At 55.5% G+C, this 14,940-nt stretch overlaps 1 protein-coding gene across 6 annotated transcripts; it reads left to right on the top strand.

Moving 5' to 3' along the window:
* The first annotated feature begins 4,014 nt into the window (after positions 1 to 4,014).
* Positions 4,015 to 13,961, top strand: IRF5 (interferon regulatory factor 5). 6 transcript variants are annotated; one of them, XM_072764091.1, is made up of 9 exons: positions 4,032 to 4,112; positions 8,096 to 8,301; positions 10,362 to 10,551; positions 10,981 to 11,090; positions 11,515 to 11,548; positions 11,727 to 11,996; positions 12,246 to 12,638; positions 12,724 to 12,842; positions 13,124 to 13,961. In XM_072764091.1, the coding sequence occupies exons 2-9, from the start codon at positions 8,107 to 8,109 to the stop codon at positions 13,370 to 13,372; spliced, it is 1,560 nt and encodes a 519-aa protein (XP_072620192.1). In that variant the 5' UTR covers positions 4,032 to 4,112; positions 8,096 to 8,106; the 3' UTR covers positions 13,373 to 13,961. The 6 variants fall into 6 exon arrangements, with proteins under 6 accessions (XP_072620190.1, XP_072620192.1, XP_072620191.1 ...); XM_072764090.1 differs by lacking the exon at positions 4,032 to 4,112 and adding an exon at positions 4,375 to 4,526; XM_072764087.1 differs by lacking the exon at positions 4,032 to 4,112 and adding an exon at positions 6,411 to 6,735.
* Positions 13,962 to 14,940: the final 979 nt, after the last annotated feature.

The raw sequence follows: 14,940 nt of genomic DNA, 5'->3' as shown, positions 1-14,940 counted from the left end.
TTAAAGAACTGATGAAAAAAAATAAAATAAATAAAAAATAATTTTTTTAAAGAAAAAAAAATAAAGAACTGATGAGAGAGGCACCTGGGAGGCTCAGTCAGTTGAGCATCTGACTCTTGATTTTAGCTCAGGTCATGATCTCAGGGGTTTGAGATGGAGCCCCATTTCTGGCTGGGCAGGGAACCTGCTTAAGATTCTCTCTCTCCCCCAGGGGCTCAGTGGTTGAGCATCCGCCTTTGGCTCAGGTCGTGATTCCAGGGTCCTGGGATCGAGTCCTGCACTGGGATCCCTGCAGGGAGCCTGCTTCTCCCTCTACCTATGTCTCTGCATTTCTCTCTGTGTCTCTCATGAATAAATAAATAAAATCTTAAAAGAAAAATAAAAGATTCTCTCTCACTCTCCCTCTGCCCCTCCCCTCCCCCTGTCCTCTCTTAAAATAAATAAATACATAGCAAGCCCATGAGAAATCTAGGCAACAGTGAAACCCCGGGATTGGAGAGTTTATGTGAGAAAGAGATACAGAGACCAGAGTTTCTGGGAGCTCCTGGGACTTCCAGGGCCTGTTTGAACTGTGGGACCGAGGTTCAGAGCCAGAATCCATGCAAGAGGGGTAGGCCAGGTTGCCAGCGTGGGGAGGTGGGGGTGGTCAGGTCAAGGAAAGGTGCTGACTATGAAGGAAAAGGGAAGTAGCTTTTGCTCTTAAAAGGGCCAAGGGAGCAGAAAGAGCCAGGTCTGGGATGGATGGAGTGACAGCACAGGTCCTTAGGCCTCAGGCCATGTGAGGAGGTAAAGGGAGCTGCAAGTGGGGGAACATGGGGCAGGAGGTCTAGAGATGTGCATGTGACAGTGCTGGCCAAGTAGGGGACTTCCAGGTCTTGCCCTGGAAAGCTCTGAGGAGGTGGCAGTCACTGGTAAGAAACGGGGAGGAAGTCCCAGTGAGGCCTCCTGGGCATTGATCCTACTAGAGCTACCACTTGCACGCTTACAGGAGCCCAGAGAGGCCGAGTCAAAGCCTAAGTCAGATCACATGGGCTCAGCCTGCACGATGATCCACAAAGACCACTAATTCTGTTACTTAAGCATCTGCCTCCCCAGAATGGAAGCTCCAGGAGGGCGGGGGGTTTAGACCAAACAGACTCTTGCTCACTGTTTTATCCCAGCATATAGAAGGTGCTCACTGGGATGTGCTGAATTTAGGCCTCACCACCAACCTATGCAGTGATGGAAATAGGGATCCCAGCGAGGCTGTGGTTTGCTCAAGGTCACACAATGCCTCAGTGGTAGAGCCAGGGAGTGACTCAGGCCTGTTAGACTCCAGAGCCTGGCATCTAGCCAGCAAGTTCCCAGAAAGAGGGGTATCTAGGAGACAGGTGAGCCTGGGGAATCCCAAGGGCTGAGCCTGTGGGGATGGGTCTCCTGGAGGGGCGGTCGAGGCAGCTCTCATTCAGGCCTGCACTGAGAGGGGCAGGTCCAGAGTTGGGCGGGGGCTCTTGTCCCACTGCCTCTTGCACCTTTGTCCTCTCTCCCTACCCACTCACACTCAGCTTCTTTCAGTTCCCTTTGGTGATACAGCTCCCCCCACCCACACACTCATGCACCCTGGCCTCTACCGGAATTGGGCTTCTCACCACACCCTCAATCTGCTACCCCAGGCAGGGGAAGTGGGGGCAGGGGCTAGCTCACCATTGGGAGTGAGGGGCCTGGGTACAAGTCCGGGGCTGTGGAGGCCAAGTCTCCCTGCTTCCTTGTGGCCAGGCCCTGCTGGGGGCACAGGGGTGGGGTTGAGAGACCAGGAGTGATTGCACGGGCATTGGGTGTAGCCTCACTTTCCCTTTGCTTTTGCTTCACCATGGGGACCCTTCTGTTTTGGAAGAGCCTGGAAGAGCCCCTGCTCCTTCCTCCCTATGCCATGTCTCTGGCCCAGAGTGGTTCTTCGTTCAGACTTCCCCCAGTCTGCTCAAGGCAGGCCCCGGTGGAGCAGAGCTCCTGTGTAGCGCCTATCACTGGAGCCTCCTGCCAATGCTGTGAGCTCGGTAACATCTTCTCCCCTTTACAGACAGGGAATCAGATTCATAGAACCTGCCTAAGGTCACTTGGCACCAGAGATGGATGCCAGCTCAAGTGTGGTGAGCTTCCTCTACACAGGCCCTATAGGGGTCCCCCCCCCCCCCCCCCGCAGGGCTCTTAACAGAGTTCAGAGTCTCTAAGAGCTGGGACCTCACCTGAGCAAGAGGGGCAGTGGGTAGAGGGCAGGGTGCAGAATCCTAGAGTCTCATGGTCCCTCAGACTCTGTGTGGGACATCTGACAATAAAAGAAGTCTCTTGGTGGCTCTTGCTCCAGATATATTTTCTGGACCAATGTAGAATATTTTTCTATCAAGCATCGGTGGGAAAGTGTTCCCATTTTGTGGTGGCCATTTTCTACTTAATGGCAGTTTCATTTTTACAGAAGAAAAATATAAATCTACTATCCACACTTTCCCCATCCACACTTTAAATTTTTAAAAATATGAAATAGTGAAATACTCAGCAGATACAAATAATAAAATACTTGTACATAACTATATTTCCATTTTACGTTAGGACTAAGGTTTGGGGGAGAGGGAGAGGGAGATGCAGAAATGAAGAAAAAAAGACAACACATAATGAGTAATGATACATATTAATAATGAAGAGCAACTCAGGTGTTCCTAGAGGGAAAAGCAGAGGAGGGAAAGGTCAAAGTTCTGATTCATCAACTAACACTGAATTTGCAAAAAAAATACAGGCCCGCTTTAAAGGGCAAGTAATACAGCTCCCCCCACCCACACATTCAGGCACCCTGGGCTCTACAGGAATCTGGCAGTATTTTGATAATATTAGAAAAAATGAATATATTTCAGTTGCTATCTAAAATTTTTTTAATTTTCTCTTATTTATTTATGTATGATAGTCACAGAGAGAGAGAGAGAGGCAGAGACACAGGCAGAGGGAGAAGCAGGCTCCATGCACCGGGAGCCCGACGTGGGATTCGATTCCAGGTCCCCAGGATCCCGCCCTGGGCCAAAGGCAGGCGCCAAACCGCTGGGCCACCCAGGGATCCCGCTATCTAAAATTTAACTTGGAAATTGCTCTTCATTAAAAATTTTTTAAATTAAAAGTTACTAGAGAAAATGAAAAGACAAGAAGAGCCCCCAGCCCCCCGAGTAAGCTGACTGCAGTGGGAATCAGACATTAAAAAAAAAAAATTCATAAATGAGGCCAACAAGGATGAGCTTGGGAGCTCAGAAACCCGACCAAGGAGAGGAAGTCAAGGTGGGCTTTCCAGAGGAGGTGATGCTGAAACAAAATTCAGAGAGCAGCCGTTATGAAGGCAAGAGGAGATGCTCCAGGAAAGGAACAGGGCATATGAAGTTGGGGCCGGAACCTCAAAACGAAAACCGCTCAGCACGGCAGAGGGACGGTCCAAGCAGCCGTGAGTGTGACACGCAGGACGAGGGACCACGCACTGGCCCTGGAAGGTCCCCAGGGCGCCCAGGGAGGGAGAGCCGGGGCCGGCGGTGCGAGGGCTGAGACCCAGAGAGGGGCCGGGCGGCGTGAGGGGCCCTGCCCTGCTGCAAGCCCGTCGCGGCGGGGCTGTCGGGCTCGCGACGAGCGCGGCCGCCGAGGGGCCGAGCGCTGAGGGGCCGAGCGCTGAGGGGCCGAGCGCCGAGGGCCGAGCGCCGAGGGCCGAGGGTGGGGGAGTCCCCGGACTCGGCCGAGCTCTGCGGCGCCGTGCGGCCGGGCTGCGGGGCTGCCGACGACTCCTCCGCAGCTGCAGGTGCCCGAGCGAGCCCAGGAGTCGGCCTGGCGGGCCCGGAGGCCCGGGGCCGCAGGGGGGCCCGGCGGGGCCGGATGCGCCGGGCGCTCGGCCGCGGGGCGCTGCGGGCTGGGCGCCTCCGGGGTGGTCCCGAGGGGCAGGGCGGGGCGCTGCGGGCGCTCCCGGGCTCGGCGGCCGCGGCCCGGGGGCGGGGGCGGGGGCGGGCGACGCGGAAGTGCCGGGCGGGCGGGAGGCGCCGCTCGCGGAGAGCGCAGCTCGGCCCCGCCGCCGGCCGGTGCTCCCGGGCGCAGCCACGCGGGCGCAGCGCACACAGGTAGGTCGCGGCCGCCCGCGCCCCTCTCCGCGCCCTCGGGGCACCTGCCGGCGGCGGGCGGGGAACCGGGGCGGGGCGGGAGCGCGGGGGGGGGGGTCGCGTCCGGCGCCGCCAGGCGGCCGAGCCCGGGCGGCGGGGCGTTGGGGGCGCCGACTGCAGGGCGGCGTCCTCCGTGCTTCCTGCGGCGCGACGGGCGGAGGGTGCGCCGCCCCGGCAGCCTTGGGCCCGCAGCGCCGGAGGGCCCGGAGGGCCGCGGCGGGGGGTCAGCAGCGCCGGGGCCCGCCCCGCCCCCCGCCCCGCTCTCCGCTCCCTGCGGCTCGTCAAGCCACCGCGAGGAGGGAGCGCCCCGGCGGCGGCCGCGGTCGGGCTCGGGTCTTAGAGGGGCCCCGAGGCATCCCGCTGTCGGTCAGGACGGTGAGGCTTAAAGGGCTCGTCTCCCCGGGACCTCAAGGCCAAGGGCAGGAACGGGGGCAGAGCGTGTGGGAAGGGGGGGGCGCCTCCTGACTCGTGACCAGCAGCGAGAGGCGCTGAGCCTCCGAGCAGAGAAGAACCGCGGAGCGTTTCTTGGACTTTCCTCAACGTCCTTCCTTCGAACTTAAGGAAGAGTCTAAAAGTAGAAGGAGAGGCCGCGAGGCGGGTAGAAGGTGTCCCCCCACCCCCACCCCACCCCGCCCGCAGGAGTCTCTGGGCAGCCCCGGGCAGCCCCTGGGGCGGCGGGCGGCGGGGCGGAGGCGGGGGGCGCCGTCAGGGGGAGGAGCCCGGGAGCAGGCGAACCGACCCGCCAGGTCGCCCCCCCAGAGCGGGGCTAAGTGACCAGGAGCAGCCAGGACGCAGGCGGCCCGCGGAGGAGGCCAGGAGGCCGACGGGGCCAGGGGCAGAGTCCCCGCCCTCCCTTGAACGATCTGGTCTGGCAGCTGGCTCCTGTCAAGCCTAGGGAGGCATTGGGAAACCACTTTTTTTTTTTTTTTCTAAAGCCTAAAGGCCTTACTTTGGGGTTTCCCCCTGCACCTCTGCTTTCCCCTGAAGGAAGCCGAGAGAGGCATCTGCTTGTCTCAAGATGTGGTCAACTCACCTGGAGGGTGTGGGATTAGGGTGACGCCAGGTGTAGGGAACCCTTTGCCTTCTCCCCGAGTTTAGTGTGGGGTTTGCAGGGAGACAGTGTAATCAAAGTCCAGAGGTGGCAAGGGGCTTGATGCTCCTCACACTATGGGGCTGCAGAGCTTCCTTCCCTAGGGGTCCCCGGGCCCTATGGGGTTCCAGGCTCCTCAGGTGGTTGCCTCCTGGAACTTTAGGGTCCCGGTGTGAATTGTGGGGCTTCCCTACCCAGCGTGAGCTCCTGAGCTGCCCCTCTAGATGCTTCACTTTAATATAATTCACCCATGAGGGCTTCCTCAGATCCTCAGCAGCCCACACCTCTTTTCCTCATTTCCATGGAAACTGATGCAGGTTCTTTTGGCTTTCCCCACTCTTCAGAGCTCAAATCCTAGGTCTGGGGGCTGCAGAAATGTCACTCCCAAGTCTCCAGACTCCTGAGAAGGCAGGCCTGAAAAATCAAGTCCTCACAGCAAGGGGGGATAGAATGTAGGATGGAGTTTTTAGGTTGTGCTATAGCTTCTGAGGTCCCCTGGGAGTGTGGGTGACTGTTTCTATCTGGAGGGAAAGTAGGGATGGGGTGCAAACGCTTTGAGATTCAGAACTCTTAGCATTAGGATAGTCTGAATTAGATCTAAGCCCACCTCCAGGCAGGAGGAAGCCTCCTTGGGAAACACACTGAGCCTGGTCTTGGTGCACCTGAGGCTGAAGATGTTTGTTTGGCCTGCTGGACACCCTCCCTTGGCCCTGGCTGGACTTGTCCTGGGAGCCTCTTCTCCATACCCCACTCCTTAGACTGCCCAAAGGGATTGTACATTACTGACATGAGTCATTTCAAAATCTTTGTATTGAACAGCACTGCTGGGCCAGGCTAGGTGGCAGGACTCACCCTGACTTCCTCCTTGCCTTGGGCAGAGGAGTAGGCCTCTCTGGTCTCCCTACTCCACCACCCCACGCACAGCTGCTGGCCTGACCATGTGGAGAGATGATCATCAGGGTCGCTTGCCTTCTCCTCTGGGTCTTCAGAGCTTTCCTCTGTCCACCTCCACTTAGCCAGAATTGACAGCTACCGGTGCCTATCACCAGTCTGTTCGAGGAGCAAGGCCTCTCTGCAGAGGGTGCAGCTGGGAACTATAAAAACTGATGTAGTGGGCGAGGCTCTACCCCCTGCTGTGAACCACGCTAATGTATAATGACCATCAGCAAGCTTAGGGATGGGGGGCAATGGGCTACAGGGTAGAGGATTAAGAATGTGGTCTTAGGGACCCAAATGTCATTTTTTCCATGTTCACAGTGAGTCAGATTTCCGAGTTGTCTGGTCTGGCCACTTTCATTTCCCCTGGGTCTGGGTGGAGTTTGGTTCAGAAAGGGGAACTGAGCCACCAGTCTTTTGAGGCCTGGGGACTGGGCCGGGGGGTCTCTTACTCTTCCTGTCGCAGCCCGGATCTGGGCACTGCTCTGAAGAGAGGCCTGCCCGATGGAGACTTTTTAGCAGCGTGGAGGTGGCGCTTAACAACTACAACCCAAAAAGGTACCGGGCAGGGAATTTCTTGGGAAACCGAGCTCCAAGCAAGCCTGGAATGATGGGGCCCACACCTGAGAGAGCCTCTCGCTCCAAGCTCACCCCAACGGCAGGCCAGGAAGCTCACCTGAGCTTGAGTACCTTCAGACACCAGTTGCTCCCAGGCCTAGCCTGTTCGTCACATGGCTTTAGCTTTCGGAAAGTTCTTTTTTTCAACCTGGTCTCTAGTCTGCCTCTGTGGAGGCTGTTCAGGTGTTGACTCAAACCCTAGTCCTTTTGTCACACGGTGGTACCACAAACGCTAAGGATAGCTCTTGTCCCGATCCGCCACCTGGATGCCCCATTTCCTCCAGCCATTCCTTCCCTGACAGGCCTGCCCCACCTTGGACCCTTGCCTGTGTCACAGCCCCAGTGGCCTTCCTCTGACCTCTGGTCTCACCCCACTCTGAGTCAGAGGAGGATCCTGGAGAGAGCAGGGCCGGTGGAGGAGAAACGGGTGCAGGACAGAATCTTCTAGCACCTGGGGTATATCACTTGGCTGGTATTTCTCAAGTCTTACTTAAGGCTGCTGTCCTGGAGATGCAGGAGGTGGGCTGAGATGGCTGGTAGGATTTCTCTCAAGACGTCCAGCTTTCCTCAGAGAAGCTTCATCCCTGAGGAAAACTGAGGAAGAAAGGGAGTTCTGAGGGATAGGCTGGGAACCCTCCCTCCATTCACACATGGTGACCTGCTCTTGCGCCAGGTTTCCTCGAAGGTGCTGTAGGGAGGGAGTCCTGGGGACAAGGAGAGGGAGGGCAGCAGGGTGGGCAGGAAGAAAGCTGAGCAAAGATGTGGGATGGGCTGGAGGTAGCCTTCAGCCCGGCCCGCAGGCAGTTCTGGAGCACACGTTGCACCGGTTTGCTCCACGGAAGCAAGGAGACTGGCTTTTTCTCCTTGCCTGTCAGTCACATGGGCCCTGGAGGGAGCCCCGGGAGTGAGACGGCAGTGAGCAGCTCAGTCAGCTCAGTGCCTTTGTGCCGCTCCAGCCTCACAGCAGCTGGGGAGCTGGTGCCCCACTTGGGAAAGCATGTCTGGGTGCGGCACGCACAGCATCCGCTGTATCTGTAAACCCCGCCCCCCCCCCCCCCAAACTCAGAGCACAGATGTAGTGACCCTGTGACAAGAAAGCTGATGGTTGGAAAAGGGAATTGGCTGTGAGCATCTGGGCAGGCTGGAGACACTCTGGCCCCCAGTGCTGGGAGGAAGAGAAAGCCACAGTACCCCTGGCTTGGCAATCCCCACCCTGGGTGCCCCCACCCCACGTCTTTGTGCCATAGGCAGCGTCTATCTGCAAAGCTTCTGATGCGCCGCCTCTGGGTTTCTCCCACAGACCCCTTGGCCATGAACCAGCCTGCCCCCAGGGCACCCCCTCCTCCGCGCCGCGTGCGACTGAAGCCCTGGCTGGTGGCCCAGGTGAACAGCTGCCAGTACCCAGGGCTTCAGTGGGTCAATGGGGAAAGGAAATTCTTCTGCATCCCCTGGCGCCATGCCACGCGACACGGCCCCAGCCAGGAGGGGGATAATACCATCTTCAAGGTAAGCTCTGGATGGGGGTTACTGCCTGGACTTCAGAGGCACCCCCCCAGAAGAGGATCCCCCATATACCAAACTGACCACTGTCCCAGCTGCCCTGCTGCAGGTGACCCCAGGCTTGGACTAAGGGGATGCAGGCATTCCCACAGCTGTGCCTTTTTTTTTAACCTGTTCCCAGAGCAAGGTGGGGACAGAAGCCCCTCCCCCCCCCACAGGAGACCTTCCTCCTCCTCCCTTTTCCTTTCTCATTCTCATCACACGTCAGTACATGCGTGTGCAGGGCGCCTGTGTGGAGTGCGCATACCCTAAAAGAAGACCCCAAAATGCCTCCATAATGTTAACACTAGGAGGTAACGACTTTGGATATTTTTTTGCTTCTATTTTCAGTTTTCTGTATGTGTGTCTATAAAATTAAAAAATGAAATCAACTGTATATTGTTTTGTATCCTGTATTTTCCACCCAACATCAGGCCCAGCTCTCTTCTGCCATATATGTCACATCACTTTCAGTGACCACTGGAGGGGTTAGCAGTTTAGTTATCCAGACCTGGCTTTTGGACATGTCACTTGGCTTGTAGTGTTCCGGTATTGAAGACCTGTTGCCATGTACACCTTCTAAACTCTTACGTACCCTTTGGATATCATAAATGATTTTCTTTGGAGTTAGTTGCTAAAGTTCAGCATTGCTGGGTCAAAGAGAATCCTTATTTTTAAAGATTTGGATGTTTTCCAATAGTCTTTGCAAGTAGATATTTCCTTAGTCTTTGCAGGTAGATATTTTACCCTTTAAAGGTTCTTTTCAAATCTGTTTCTTATTTTGGAATAGGTAATGCAATGCAAAATTTTAAAAAGTGTACAATGGTTTGCAGCAAAAAGGCCTCCCTCCCACCTCTGTCTCCAGCCACCCAATCCCTCCCTGTAGGCAATTAGTATTGTCAATTTCTCATTTCTCCTTCCTGAGGGATTTTTGTGCATACACACAAATAGGTACCTATCTTTCCTCCCTGCTTTTCACAAAATGACAGCTGTATAGTTACCCTTCTGTACCTCATATTTCTTGAAGATTATGACTTTTCAGTATATCAAAAGCACCTCCTTTTTTTTTCTTGCTACCCAGTATTCCATTCTAAGGATTGGCCATAATTTAATCAGGTCCCATTGATGGGCATTTATTTATTTGGGGTCTTCTGCTTTTACAAATAGTGCTGCAGTGAATAACCTTGTATGTGCAGAATTTTATGTGGATGCTTCTGTATCCCCAGGATAAACTCCTAGAAGTTAAATTACTAGGTTAAAGGGGAGAAATAGGGGATCCCTGGGTGGCTCAGCGGTTTGATGCCTGCCTTTGGTCCAGGGCACGATCCTGGAGTCCTGGGATCAAGTCCCACATCGGGCTCCCTGCATGGAGCCTGCTTCTCCCTCTACCTGTGTCTCTGCCTCTCTCTCTCTCTCTCTGTGTGTGTGTCTCTCATGAATAAATAAATAAAATCTTTAAAAAAAAAAGTGGGGGGGGGGAGAATATTTGGAATCCTGACATCAGCCAACTTACCCTCAAAAATAATACCAACAGCTGAAGTGTATGGAGCCCATCCGAAGTGCAGGCACAGTTCTGAAAGCTTTGTGGGCTCTGGAGTCTTCACTAGCACACTGTGAGGGGACACTCCGATGGAGACATACAGCAAAAAGAGGCAGAGTGACATGCTCTTGGCCCACAGCTGGTGGATGGCAGTTTCCAGATTCAAATGAATTCCACTCCAGATCCAGTGCTCTTACCTTCCATGTTACACCGTCTTGCTCGGAGATTTTATCTATTTACCCTCCCAGGAGTGGCTGATGAAATGCCTTTCAAAGCACGTAGGTTTCCTGTAGTTTGTCGGAGCCCTGAGGAGACTGGGGAGGATTGCAGGCCCGTCTCCCAGTCTCCTACCTCGCAGAGAGATGCTCTGGGGCTCCGTGTGTCCCTGAACTTCTCACGCTCAGCAGTGACTTCCATAGGCGAGGAGGGGCTGGGGCATTGCTGAGGGTGGTTCTCGGTGGTGGCCTATCTTTTCTTCCTGCCTCAGGCCTGGGCCAAGGAGACAGGAAAGTACACCGAGGGGGTGGACGAGGCGGACCCAGCCAAGTGGAAGGCCAACCTGCGCTGTGCCCTTAACAAGAGCCGTGACTTCCGCCTCATCTATGATGGACCCCGGGACATGCCGCCTCAGCCCTACAAGATCTACGAGGTCTGCTCTAATGGCTCCGCTCCCGCAGGTATCAGGCCCGACCCTAGGTGGGCCACCTAGGAAGCTGTTCGGGAAGGCCCAGGGTCCCTCCAGCGTGCAGTGCTCAGGGACCTGCTTCCAGGTCCTAACACCCCAAGTTCCCATGAGTGGCCTGCCATGGGGCCACTTATGAGGTCGGGAATGACTTGGCAGAGACCAGGCTCCATGTCTACCTTCCTCAGTTTGCCCTGTTTGTGGCTCTTGGCTACAGGGAGTGTAGGTCTAGTGACTTAAGAAGCTTAGTGCCATGGGGTCAGGGAGGTCCCCAGTGATTCCTGGCAGCTATGTGGGGTTTCACCTCACTGTGGGGGCCACTGTGGGTGAGGAAGAACCACAGCAGGAGCTGCCCCGTGGAGCCCTGGTGGCCTTCCTCCTCCTCCTCCACTGACTCCCTTTATTTTCTCTCCCTACTCTACAGAGTCCCAGCCTAGTGAGGATTACACTTTTGGTGCGGGAGAGGAGGAGGAGGAAGAAGAGGAAGACATGAGCTCGGGGCCATTCCTGGCAGCGTCGGCCTGCACTGACGTGGTGAGCCTTGTTGGGACCTCTCTGCTGCATGCTCTGCTTTAGGATTCCGTGGTCCTTCCTCCAGGCTCCTGCAGCCTTTTTAGTAGCTCTGCTGTTGAGTTTCTTCTTGGGGTTCTGAGGCTAAGACACAGTCACTGCCCTGAACTCCCTTAGGGCTTTGTTGGCACAAAACACGCCCACATGTTGTCTGACACACCCGCACAGGAGCTGGGGCTGAGTAGGGACCGCTACCTGCAGTGAGAGCTCATGGAGCCGCCTGGGAGGGCAGAGCTGGGATGGAAGGCGGACTCTGGCCTTGTAGAGCTGAGCACCGGGGAATTGCCTGTTGTTCTCATGTGTTTCTTTAGCTTCAGATCAATTCTTAACCTGTCCTCCCTTCTCTCTCTCTGGCCTATTCCCTCTTCTGCCTGGGTCTTCCCTTCAGCTCCAGAGGATGTTACCAAGCCTGAGCATCACAGGTGGGGCCGGGAGGTGGTGTGGTTGGGGGCCTAGTAGAAGTAGAGGCTGCAGGTACCATAGGTACCTGGGAGGGGGCTGAAGGGAGGCTGGGGGGAGGCCCAGGACTGGGAGTAGGTGGGCCTAGGGGGAAGTTTCCAGAAGTGGCATTAAAGCTCTGCCTGCCCCCACCCTCTGTAGAAGCAGTGCAACCTGGCCCCCCCATGGCACCCTATTCTTTACCCAAAGAGGATGTCAAGTGGCCGCCCACCCTCCAGCCGCCTGTGGTGCTGGGCCCTCCTGCACCAGACCCCAGCCTGCTGGGCCCCACCCCTGGCAACCCTGCTGGCTTTGGGGAGCTTCTCCCTGAAGTCCTGCCGAGTCTGCAGCCTGGGCCCCTGGCTGCCAGCCTGCCCCCCACAGGCGAACAACTCCTGCCCGACCTGCTAATCAGCCCCCACATGCTGCCCCGTAAGGACCCACAGGAGGGCTGGGTGGGTAAAGCAGCGCTGGGGGGTTGGTTTGCCAGAAAGGTGGAGGATGAAGAGCAAAGATGCTCAAGCCAGTCCCTCCTTGGGTTGGGGGCAGGGTGGGGGGCGGCAACTGGGATTGCTGACAGGATGGTCTGGCCACTGGGCAGGGGACAGAGCAAGTCAGTGGGCTACAGAATGAGGAGGCGTGGGGCTCATGGCCTGGGCGGGACTGCCCTCTGCCCCACAGTGACGGACCTGGAGATCAAGTTCCAGTACCGGGGGCGGCCACCCCGTGCCCTCACCATCAGCAACCCCCAGGGGTGCCGGCTCTTCTACAGTCAGCTGGAGCCCACCCAGGACCAGGTAGAGCTCTTCGGCCCTGTGAGCCTGGAGCAAGTGCGCTTCCCCAGCCCTGAGGACATCCCCAGCGACAAGCAGCGCTTCTACACAAACCAGCTGCTGGATGTCCTGGACCGCGGCCTCATACTCCAGCTGCAGGGCCAAGATCTGTATGCCATCCGCCTGTGCCAGTGCAAGGTGTTCTGGAGCGGGCCCTGTGCCTCGGCCCACGGCTCACACCCCAACCCCATCCAGCGGGAGGTCAAAACCAAGCTTTTCAGCCTGGAGCATTTTCTCAATGGTGAGGGACCCACATCGTGTTCCTCCTGGCTTTCTCTCATCCAGGGGCATGGTTCTAGCCTCTAAGGGTCTTGATCTTGCTGCAGAGCTCATCCTGTTCCAGAAGGGCCAGACTAACACCCCACCGCCATTTGAGATCTTCTTCTGCTTTGGGGAGGAGTGGCCTGACCGCAAACCCCGAGAGAAGAAGCTCATCACTGTACAGGTATACCGCCATCTCACCCCCTACTCTGCTTTGGTTTGAATATTGGGGAATCCTGGGGATCAGCCCTTGCCCCAGGTAGAGGCCCAGGGCTCTCTGAGCAGTGGGAGCTCAGTGGCCAGAGATAATCAAGGCCGGAGGCTGCCCACACATCAGCAGCCTTTGTATGAAGTAGAAATTGGTGCCCCTTCTTCTTCCTGGTGGATGCAGTCCACCACCTGCCCTCTGGTGGATGCCTCAGGCACAACTGGATTTGACTGTTTTTGTCTTTGCCTTTGCTACAGGTGGTGCCTGTAGCAGCTCGGCTGTTGCTGGAGATGTTCTCAGGGGAGCTTTCTTGGTCAGCTGATAGTATCCGGCTACAGATCTCAAACCCAGACCTCAAAGACCGCATGGTAGAGCAGTTCAAGGAGCTCCATCACCTCTGGCAGTCCCAGCAGCGGTTGCAGCCTGTGGCCCAGGCCCCCGCTGTGGCAGGCCTCAGTGCTGGCCAGGGGGCCTGGCCCATGCACTCAGTTGGCATGCAACAATGAGACTGCATGCAGACGGACATTGGCACAGCTTCCCACCTGGGGGTGTGGGCTCATGTGAAGGGTGATGGCCCCAGTGGGCATCTGACTGGCTACGGGGCCCACTATCTGGGTGTCCTGGACTGGATTTGCACGGAGAAGGGAGAGGGAAGAGAGGTCCAAGTTCCAGGCTTTTTCCCGTAGCATCTGAGGGAAGCTGGAAGCCAGTTTTGCTTTGAGGGCTGTCTCCCTGTACGTGCCTCTACTCTGCTCACTCTGGAGGAACTCAGCCATAAGCCCCAGGAAGCAGAGAAGTAACTCCCCCACCACCCCTGGGGGGCTCGTTGAGAGGGAACGGTCTCAGAGTGGCCCACTCTTGTGGTTGCCCCAATTCCTGTGGCCAGAAGAGCCAAGTGCTATGGGCCATGCTGCCTCAGCAGGGATGGGCCTGATCAGGTTGTGGGGTTCCCTAGTTTGGGCCTCACTTCTTCACATCTCTCTCCTTCCTGAGAAAGGCACTTAGGTATCATACCGGATCCTTAAGGCCAGCAGCTACCTCCTTGGGGTAGAAATGGAATTTTATGTATTTTTTAATTAATAAATATTAAAAACAGATTCAGCTTACTTTTTCCAGTACCATCTGCTTCCATGCTCTTCTACCAGACCCTGTTTCTGGCATCAGCTGGCCCTTTCCCCTAGCACCTGCCTTCCATCTCTAGGGCTGCGACAGGAGGAGGGCCAGCCTTCCAGGTTGATGAGTCAGTGGGGCTCCATAAGCACTCAGCTGGCTGGCTCTGCTTTCCAGGAGGAAGCTAGCTGAAGGGTGGGTGGATTTTTAGATGTGTACGGTCTAAAATCCTGTCTAAGTCAAACTCTGAGTACAACTGAGGTTATGCAGGAAGGTTCAGTTTTACTGATTACAAACACTATATAGAGCTCTGCAGTCAAACTTATTAGCTCAAAACCCAACTGCTTTAACATACTATGTGATCCTATTTATATAAAACTAAAGAAAATGCAAACTAATCCATAGTGACAGAAAGCTGATTAGTAGCTACTGGAGGATGTAAGAGGCATGAGGAAACTTTTGGGAGTAAAGGTATGTTCACTATCTTGATTGTGTTAATGGTTTCATGGGTGTATCCTATGTCAAAGCTTATCAAACTGTTTAACTGAAATATGTGCAGCTTATCCTGTGTCAATTATAGTGCAATACAAGTTTCTTTTTTTCAAAGACCAAATACCATAGTCAGTGTGTTAGGAATCAGTGGGTTAGGAATCTACTTGGGTGGCTTTGTAGAGAATATATGTGCCGCATTTTTGTTTAACATGTGTAGGGACCCATTCTCTTGGCTCCTGAGGCTATATGAAAGAATAAAGTGTAGCACAAGGAGTTTTAGGATGATAGAAGAAAGAATAAAAGATGCAGGAGCCATTTCTGAAATATGAAGTATCCGTGGCATCAAGGGCAGGGGCCTGCTGTTTATAAACTTGATCCACAGCCATCTCCCAGGTAAGGGCTAAGACTGCTCACTCACGCAGTCCAGCTGTATCATTTCAGAGCTATGAGGTAGTGAAAAGAGGAAAAACAA

The sequence above is a fragment of the Vulpes vulpes genome, chromosome 7 (genome assembly GCF_048418805.1).
Source record: "Vulpes vulpes isolate BD-2025 chromosome 7, VulVul3, whole genome shotgun sequence".
NCBI lineage: Eukaryota > Metazoa > Chordata > Mammalia > Carnivora > Canidae > Vulpes > Vulpes vulpes.
The sequence above is the reverse complement of the archived record's forward strand: the minus strand, read 5'-3'. Positions and strand labels throughout refer to the sequence as shown.